The sequence below is a fragment of the Pleurodeles waltl genome, chromosome 3_1 (assembly GCF_031143425.1).
Source record: "Pleurodeles waltl isolate 20211129_DDA chromosome 3_1, aPleWal1.hap1.20221129, whole genome shotgun sequence".
In the NCBI taxonomy this organism is placed as follows: Eukaryota; Metazoa; Chordata; class Amphibia; order Caudata; family Salamandridae; genus Pleurodeles; species Pleurodeles waltl.
Genome location: NC_090440.1, coordinates 1,342,508,400 through 1,342,518,804, shown reverse-complemented (window position 1 = coordinate 1,342,518,804; position 10,405 = coordinate 1,342,508,400). Strand labels below are relative to the sequence as shown.

At 47.6% G+C, this 10,405-nt stretch overlaps 1 protein-coding gene across 1 annotated transcript in view; it reads right to left on the bottom strand.

The window, feature by feature from the left end:
- Window positions 1-7,437: 7,437 nt before the first annotated feature.
- Window positions 7,438-10,405, bottom strand: part of TMEM25 (transmembrane protein 25) — a 72,724-nt gene continuing 69,756 nt past the window's right edge. Inside the window, exon 9 of the mRNA XM_069224747.1 lies at window positions 7,438-10,332. Within this exon, the coding sequence (XP_069080848.1) occupies window positions 10,259-10,332 (74 nt within the window). The 3' untranslated portion in view covers window positions 7,438-10,258. The remainder of the gene's footprint in view (window positions 10,333-10,405) is intronic.

Here is a 10,405-nt window from a genome sequence, read left to right as displayed (position 1 = left end):
GAGCGTAGCATTTTTACCATCTTTCTGATTGAGTGGCTTTATATCCTTCCACTGCTCACTTTTAGGGATCTACTTTTTTCTTTTGAGATATTTATCCAGAGGTCCTAAAAACCGCTGTGCTCATGTCATTACGATCTCTTCTGCTTGACTGCAGCCTCTTTTGCTGGACAGGTGTGTTATACTTGATGTTGAAAGTAGCCAAAGCTGTGGCGGCGGCATTACTTTCATCCCTTTGTCACCCTTCTGAGTGGACATTTGGCACTTTCCTATTTATTTGTGAGTTCCTGAGCATGTAGCTAAGTTGTGAATCAAGTGTTTGCTTTAAGAGTTGCTCCTGTGTTGCCAATATCTAATCAACTCAAATCAGTCCGCAGGAGCTCTTCTGTCACTCTTTCCATGTTACAGTTTTATGGTCTGGCTTGACAGTGCAGCTGTAGCCAGAGAATTATGTGGGCATCAGTAGAAAGGGTCTTTGTCTCCTCCCACAAATTGGGAGTCAGGAGTATAGCCTTTGATTGGGCAGAAGTTGTGTGCCTACACAAAAAAGTGCTTGTCTTCACAAAGCTGTCATCATTTTATTTATTGAGCTGCCTGAGCTTGACCTTTCAGAGACACACACACGACATTGTTAATCTATTACAGTGTCCAAAATAATTAAATAAACTATGCTGTTTTTTTCTGGAAGCACCACTGATGAGAAGACAGTAATTAACCTACACGGATGTTTAGGTCTGGCTTGACAGTGCAACTGTCTCCTGACCTTTAATCTACACCAATAATGTTCTACAGTTCTTTGCTTGCCACACAAATAAATATCCATTCTCATGCTATTTACTGATACTGTTTGATTTTACCATACAACATGTCTACGCTTGATTCTACTTTTAAAGGCGTGTTTTATTTGAATGAGCCTTTCCGGGTTTAGTAAGGCTGGCTTCTTCTATTGTAAATTATCTACATTTGACTTCCCAACCTTTTTTTTGCAAATAAAATAAACACGCTAACATTTTTATAGCTAATAGCAGGTTGTCATCATGCTGACGCTCACCCATTATCTTACTTGTGACTCCTCTTCTCACCCCAGTTACTGTGAGTGGCTGATAAAAATAGGCGGAAAAATACATGAGCATTACTCTTTTATTTCACGCTATTAATCATAAAATCCAAAATACGTTTGCACAAAGTTATGTTTGAGTGTACAGTGACTTGTTTCAAGTAGCAGGTTACAAATGGAAATATGTTATATTAACTTGTTTTTTAAGTTGAATATTCTAACCCATCTCTGCTATTTGTAAGTGCTGTGAAAAGGCAAGGGTGATTATTACCCGTTTTTAACTACACTCACTTCACTGTCCCCAAAGGAATGGAAGGTAGAGTTGACCTTACCAAATGGTGAGTATTTAGCTCACTGAGCCATCCTGCAGATCTTTGTCACATTAACACTTTGATATGTCCTTTCATCATAAGTGTTATCGAAACCGGGTCGTGGTGCTGCTGTTTTTAAAAACTAAAAAGTGGTGGGTGGAACGCTTGAATTATTGCCAACTAATTACTCTGAGCCACATACTGTTCCATATATGTTTAACCTACAGACAACTTTTAGCTATATTTTGTCAAAGAGCTTCTTTGTACAATATGTACACAGAATATACGTACAGCTGGATGTTGGTCAGCCCATGGCTTACATTGCTTAACTTTCTTATCATTCTCATTTGTTTGCTTCTTATTCAATATCTCTCCTTCCTCTTCTTCTGTTTGTCCCTTTACTCGAGTAAAGCTTCTTTATCAACCTTTTCATTGCAGGACTTGGATCCTTCCTAAGCTTGCATTTTGGAATCTTTCCTTCTTCTTGAGAATTCCATGGGAGTGATTTTTTTTTTTGCTTTCTCCCATGTGCTCGTTCTCCCCTCGCATTCCCACTCTGTGCTCTCCTTGTTGCTCCCGTGCCGAGCTGTTCTACTAAAACACAGCAAAATATATATTTTTACAAGGGTTTGGCTAATGAGCAGTTTTAACTGGTTGATTTGTGCCATCCCCTGCATTCCTCAAATTGAATGAAAACCTAGGTTCCAGTGCAGTGGAAAGTAAGTTAGCCTATGGCAGTGATCTTCAAACATTTTAATGTTTTAATCCTATGCAGATTGCTGTCCATTCTAATATTAACGCCGTTCCAACATGGAAAGTACAGCCAAAAAGTGTCTTTCTGGCGGAAGTGCTTCTCCTAATGTATCCGCCGAAGACCATAATAGGTGCTTCTACTTTCTGATTCTTTTAATTACATGGTAATTGAGCTTGTCTGATAAATCACAAATTGGTCAAAAAAGTGCAGAGAGTTCACATACTTACCGATATCTCTCACATGCACTGACATTCCCACACATACACAGTAACATACACTCAAAACTTTGAAGACCCTCATTTGGGGCTTTCCCCTACCCACAATCCAACCAATTTCAGTTATACTGGCAAGGACGAAGGCCTTAACCTTTAGGGCTCATGCAAAGCCCCTCCATTGGAAATGTTCACATTCTGCTAAGGTAAATCTACATCCAGCTCCTTGCTCCAGGACCAAGCGCCCAACGAATTGATGAAGCTGTGCTGTACAAAAACTATACAACATAAACTAAAGTATCAAGGCAGAGAAACAACCTAAGCCTGAACTTGAGTTATGTGCTACCCATCTCACAGATCTACATCACACATGAAGATACTCTGGCTGCTGCTGCTGCCTCTGCCTTGCCCGGGAACGAACTGAGAGTCTGCAGCACTCAGTTTGAGTTTGAGGACCTCCACGACCCGCAGGCTCCTGCCTGCGCCTCATCCCTGGTGGTCTAGTGGCCAGCAACAAGTAAGTATCTCTCTCTATCTCTCCTTTACTCCTGCTTCTACACTTCTGCCTTTTTTTTCTTTCACTCATTTTCTACTTTTGTTTTTCATTTTCTGTCCCTCTCCCTTCAGCGCTGCTCCTGCCCCTGCGACCCTGCCCCCTCCTCCCACAAAGCGCCTTTCCCATCCTCCCGCCTCCCAGCTGACTGGACCCTCGCCCCCTCCCCTTATTGGCGGCCACAGCGTGGTGAGAGGGCAACTACACTGACCTCCTGGTCAGCGTCAGCTGCCCTCCCCTGCTCCTCTGGCTGCTGCTTCTTCTGCCCCTGCCTGGGAATGAACTGAGAGTATGCCTGACTCTCAGTTCAAGGCCCTCCCCCACCCACAGGCTCCTGCCTGCACCTCATCCCTGGTGGTCTAGTTGCCATCAACAAGTAAGTATCTCTCTCTATCTCTCCTTTACTCCTGCTTCTATACTTCTGCTTTTTTTTCATTCACCCGTTTTCTACTTTTGTTTTTTCTTTTTCTGTCCCTCTCCCTCCCCCGCCTGCCCCTGCGGCCCCACCTCTCTCCCTCCTGCGCGGAGCACCTTTCCTGCCCTCCACCCCCCATCTTAATGGCAGCCGCAGCGCCGGCACGATGCGGGCGTGCCAAAGGCAAGCCCTTCTGCGCCCAGGGCCAGGAACCCTGGATCTCCGGCAAGCCATCCCCTGGCCAGCATCCATTACAACGCCATGACCCTCCACCACCTTAACACCGGATGTCCCAGCGACTGCTGCACCACATCCCCCAAGGACACTCATGGACCTTTTTCATGCAGGAACTACAACTTCAGTGCCAGCCACAACAAGCAGAAGGTACTCCCCACACCCGGAAGCAACACCACCCACCACAACCCCATCAACTGCCTCCTCCTGAACATCCGCTTGCTCCACAAGCACGCCACCGAACTCTGGGAATTGATTGACACCACCGACCAGACATCGCCTTCCTTATCAAGACCTGGACGAACCCCACCTCAGGACCAGATATCACCATCGCCACCCCAAAAGAATACAGCATCCTAAGGAGGGACCGGACCTCCTGGCCAGGAGCAGGACTCACCATCATACACAAGTCTTCACTACATATCAAGGCCAATTCAGAAGAACAGAGCACCACCATGGAACAGCTTCACTTCCTGGTCCACACCAATCACAACTCCTCCATCTGTGGCACCCTGGTCTACAGACCACCTGGCCCCCACCCTGGCATCCGACTACCACCTCCTCCTCGGCCACCTGAATTTCTACCTGGAGGACCGCAATGATCCAAACAACACAGCTCTACTCCAAAACCCTCACCACTCTCGGCCTCAAACAGCTGATCACTGCGTTTGCGCACATCGGAGGACACACACTGGACCCCATTTTCACCTCAAGCAAACGGATTACCTTTGAGACCATCTCCACCCCAGACTGAACCAACCACTGCTGCTTACACTTCACCATCACCATACCCAGTAGCCGCATTCCTCAGCCCCAGGACCCCACACAGGAAATGGAACAAAATAACCAACAAGCAACTCACCACAACTGTCGCCAAATCCCTCCCGTCTCCCTCCGATGACGCCAACACCTCAGCGCGCAATCTCAACGCATGGATCACCAAATGCGCTGACACTCTAGCCCCCCTCACTCTGACATCTGTCAAGCGCATACCAAAGAAAGCCAGCTGGTTCACCACCGAACTCCAAGAATCCAAACACACCCGCAGGTGCCTTGAGAAAAAAATGGAGGAATAGCCAAACCAGTGAAGACCTCGCCTCCTTCAGAGCCGCAACCGCCGTCCACCGCCTACATATCAAAAATGCAAGAAAGAACGCACTTCAGGAAGGCATCAACTCCTCCACACACAACACAAAGGAACTTTTCTCAGTCATAAATGAGTTCTCAAATCCCCCTCCAAAGCCACCAGCATCCCCCTGTCGCAAGACCTCTGCGACAAACTTGCCACCGTCTTCCACCACAAGATCCAAGACATCTACGACAGCTTCTTCCCGGAAAACCAACCCAGCACCAGAACCTACGACCGACCCACCTCCCTAGAACCCACCCAGACCAGCCACAGCTGGTCCATGCTCACCACGGACGAAACAGAAAGCATCATGAACAGCAACCACCCCGGAGCCCCTACAGACTCTTTCCCGCACCACATCTACATGGTTCCACAGCAACCATAGCACGGAGAATGCTCTTCGTGCAGCCACCGATGACATCTGATCACTTCTAGACCGCGATCACACTACACCACTCATACTCCTCGACCTCTCAGCAGCCTTCGACACGGTCTCCCACAGCACACTATGCACCAGACTCCACGATGAAGGAATCCGCAGAACAGCAATTAAATGGATCCACTCCTTCCTCTCGGGAAGGTCTCGGAGGGTCAGGCTCCCTCCCTACACATCTAAACCCACAGGAGTAAGCTGCAGAGTTCCCCAAGGATCCTCTCTGTGTCCAACTCTTCAACATATACATGACCCCACTCGCAGCCATTGTCATTAGTCACGGAATGGACATCGTGTCATAAGCCGATGACACACAACTCATCATTTCCCCCAGCAAAGACCCGGACACGGCCAAGAATAATTTCCACTCAGGAATGGAAGCTGTTGCCACCTGGATGAGAGAAAGCTGCCTAAAGCTCAACTCTTACAATACAGAGTTCATCATTTTCAGAAACGTGGGACGACTCCTGGTGGCCCACATCTCTCAGCACCCGACTTCACTGACTGAGCACACCCGCAAGCAAGGCATCATCCTCGACTCCTCCCTATGACCCAACAGGTAAACTCAGTCTCCTCCTCCTGCTAGCACCCCCTCCACCAAACCTGGAAAAAGTTCAAATGGATCCCAGCAGACTTCCGCAGGACAGTCAACCATGCCTTAGTCACAAGCAAGTTGGACTACGGCAACGCTCTCTACTCCGGCACCATGACGAGAAACATCAAAAAGCTGCAACTCATTCGCCTCCCAAGCCAAGAACATATCTTCCAGCACCTGAGGAACCTCCACTGTCTCCCAATAGAAAAGCGAATCACATTCAAGCTATTCACCCACACGTACAAAGACTACATAATGTCAGACCGGCCTACTTGAGCCACTGAGTCTCCTTACACATCCCCGCCAGATCCCTCCGATCCGCTCAACTGGCTCTGGCCACTATCCCTCGCATTCGGTGAACCACTGCCGGAGGACGATCCTTCACCTACATCGCAGGAACAGCTGGAACAACCTTCCCCTATACCTCAGACAAAGCCCATCGCTCACCATCATCAAGAAGAACCTCAAGATGTGGATTTTCGAATGAGGCTCTATACTCTCCTCTCCCTCCCCTAGCACCTTGAGACCTTCACGGGTGAGTAGCCACGCCCTTCAAAAATGGATTGATTGATTGACTCCGTGGTTTGTCTACAGAAAAATATATTCACCTGCCTAATATACACCTAGAGGCAGCACACCGAAAGGGCCTAGGATGTGAGGACTGGAAAGAATATCCATTACAATATTTCCCAGAACATAATCTGTTCACACATGTACAAAATACCAAACCAAAAAAGATTGATAGTACCGGCAATAAACTATCAGCTTTCCACTATGACAAGTATTTAAAAAAATATCTGAGAATTGCCTCAAGCATTAGACCAAGTTAATGTATTTGCTCGCTGAGGACATGTGAATCTGACCAGTACAACAAATTCTGTTTTTCCTTATCAAAGCTATTCGAAGAAAGGATTTAGGAAAATAAAGCAATAGTCAAAACTTGGCACACTGGGCTTCTCTAGGCCCGTTTTGTCCCTGATCCTGTTCCCTCAGTCATCTCTGTTTTTTCCTAATACTTAGGTAAGCAACGGTCTGTGGTCGGTAAAAAGTCGCACGTTTACTAACCATGTTGTGAGGAACACGTCAAATTGATAAAGACGGTTAATAATACCGTATTCAGCCACTAATGCTGAAAGTCTAAAAAAGATGTGACTTATTTACAAAATTAGCTTAAGACAATTATTTCGGGGGAAATATTTTATCTGAGGAGAGCTGCGCGTCTTGAGTTTCATTTTGGGATTTTCTGAGGGGGCGCCACCCACTCTGGATCATGGACTTTGCAGGCTGTAACTGAAAGAGAAACAAATACGTTATTTTGCTTCTCTTCAGTCCTGAGTCAGCGCGGTGTCTGCTCAGGGCCTGCCGCATACTGCACCTCCCTTAGACAGGCACAGACACTTACTGGGCTGACAAGCTTTGGGCACCCCTTCATGTGTAAGCAGACGGGGCCCCCTCCTCCCCGCACTGCTGGGAAGCGTGGGTGTCAGTAAGGCCTCTGGGCAGCAGGGAACTAAGGAGGCGAGAGAAGGAAAGGATACATGCCAACATTTTAGAAAAGCAAAGTGGGAGATATTTAGGCAGGGGACAAAATAAAGGCATTTTTGGCTTCAAAAATCGCAAGGCAATGATTGACTATGCTATCTTGCTGAAGGGGCAAACAGTGGAATCCCTTGTGAGCAAGAATTGCTGAAGAGACCCAAGGGTGAACAAAATGGACAACATACGCTTGATTTTATTGTTTTTATTTATCATACCATAGACAGAATAGCCCCCTCTCATTGTGCCCACCCAGACCACCCTCTCACTCCCCACCCAAAAATGGAAGACATTTTGAGAGGCAAGCTTCCTGCCCTTCGTGCTGGCTATTACCCAGGAGGCCAGGTGAGTGGCACCTCTTATGGCCCACGGCCTGGGGGACTTCCTCATGCATGGCGATCCCTCCCTGCCCCACTGGGTCAATCTGACTGTCTGTCACCATTGCAGAGGTGACAGGTTGCAAAGTGCATAGTTCATTTTGTCCAGGTACATTCCATGAAACCAACATTTTAATAATTTTTGGGGTTTGCAACATCAATCAACACATGACGTGTTATAGATGCTCAGAAATTATAAATTGCTAAAATACATTTCACGAGTCTTAGAAAACTGAATAATTAAGAACTGGAAAGAAATTTAGAAGGCTTTTCAGTGTTTTAGGCCCAAATTTAGTCATGCCTTCCACCCCACACACCCAACAACTCCAGGGGTTCAAAGGCACAAGCAATTCAGGAGGCAAGGCTGTTTATATCATAACCATGTTACAACCTGTCCAAAACAGCCGGGTGGAGAGGTTTAAAGTGCGTATGTTAGGCTGGCTGTCGGAAGACGGCCGGCCAAAGTGACAGGCACCCTCCAAACTGGTGGAGGGAGCACCACTCCCCTGCTGCCAGTCAGCACCAGTGACCCCGCCCCCAAACAGGCTCGGCTAGGGAAAGGGAAAAATAAAATGGAAATCAATTCAATTTATTACCATTGTATTTTTCACGTTTGCAGTGCTGGCAGCAGAGGGGTGACGCCCCTCTGCTCTAATCGAGCGTCCGCCACTGTTCCCAGCTCAGAGTTTGTTGTTGTCTCACACGTAACCCAGCGTTTGCCTGCAGCACAGACACACCGAGGAGGGCATGCAGATGACAGGTGAACAGGGTGAAAGAAGACTGCGCACATACTGACACACCGAGCCACTATATTGGACAGGAGAAGTCTGTTACACAAACACCTCATCTGTAGCTGGAGCACAGGCAACAATGGAACCATCTATTACACACACATCCGCCCCCACCCTTCCACTACAGCACAGGCAACACACATGTAAACTCACTACAGTCACGCATGAACACATACAGAGTATGGACCGTAGTGGTACAACCCCACACACAAAGAACAGGTATAGCAGGTCCACTTGCAATACGCCTTCCTTCCTCACACATTCTGGACACAGTACAAACGGCACAGGTACAGCAGTGACAACATCACTTGCAGCTTTCCTTGCACTTATAAGAAAGGTACATTGCTGACAGCAGAATAGCAACCAGGCCCCATACAGTACCTTTACATCATTGTCACTAGCGCTAGAAGCGTTCCATCCACACTCAACATGGCATAGCGCTGGCTGCAGCATCGCACGCTCTCCTCACATGCGCAGCGCACGCACAGCAGTGGTTGCAGCAGGCGAATCTCCAACACAGCACAGGTCTCCGTGTTGTTCTTGTCGCTGTCATGTGTGTGTCCCTGCGTATGCACACCCGCGCTGTGCTGTAAATGGCCCGAGATGCTACACAAGAAGGTACTGGCTGTTGGAGTGCAAGAGTGACACACAGGGACAGGGAGACACTGACTCGCTCACACATGTGGGCAGGGAGATATCAGCAAACACACTAAACAAGAACAGACCAACATAAGCGCTGGGAAAGGTAGTCACCAAAGGGCACACTTGGAACGGGATACACTGAGACGCACACACTTGGACAGAGATACACTGACACATACAATGTAACAGAGAAGAGGACATGTGGACAGGAAGACAGCAACATTTATACCAACACAGTGAGACAAAGGGCATGGAGTTATTTGCAGACAGGAATACAATGAGGCGCCCAGTAACCATCATTACTGCCCCACATCATTTGAAGACTGCCCACCACCAACCTCTAAAACAAAACACATCCTCCAACAAAGACCCAGGCTTGAGTCTGAATGTTCCCAGCGCTGCTCTTCACTTGCATTTCTGTGACAGTCACAATGTTGTGAGGCGTAACCAACTACCTAGGAGCAGAAAACAACAAATTGAGTAACAGTATCTGAGGACCTTGACGGGAACAGGGAGCAGTCAGGATAATCAGGCATCGTCAGATGCTAGATGAGTCTTGGAACTTATGTATGAAGCCTCAATACTGTCTTGCAGTCTATTGATGCAGTAGTGGTAAAATGGTGGGAGACGACAGAAAGATATAGCAATATGAGACTTCAGAATGAATATGGTTAGACCTAGAGTCATGACACAGTCAGCTTACAGGAAATACCTTAGGATGGACATCAGGGAATGCACAGGGGACTTGGTGAACTCAGGAGGTCAGATATCGTAGCTGTAGAGGATTTTTGTGACATGGGCAAAATGGAGACATCTGGAAGTCAAGGGGTTATTACCTAGTGTGGAATAACCTGTGATGGGAATCGGAGACCTCACAGGGAACAAGCTTAAGTCTGTTCAGTTGTTGCAGAATCCTATAACACCTGAGGTCTTGCTCAGAATGTGCTGACATCTGCAGGCTATTGCATGACCAGCTGCTGGAGATCACGCTGAGATGGGTGTCTGATGCTTCTCAAGGGAAATGCTGAAGTCTGGAGGCTCAAACGTGGTCAACAGCTGGGTAGAGCCAGGAAATACAGACTGCTCAGGGAACATATCTGGTGGACTGTGCAGCTGTGCACAGCTGATAGTAGCAGGCATGTAGTTGAGGAGCGTAGCTCTGGAAGATGTAAGGATGGAGGAGAAACAATGGCGTGCAGATCCATGAACGGCGGAAGAGACGCTACAGCCAGATCTCATCGCTGCTCATGCTGGACACCTTGTAGATGTAGCCCACCGTGGGAAAGCGACCGAAACCTGGGGGGAAAGACACATAATGGGGTAAAAATGGAGCTCTGCGGAGCCAAAGAAAGGAAGAAAGTAGAGCTGC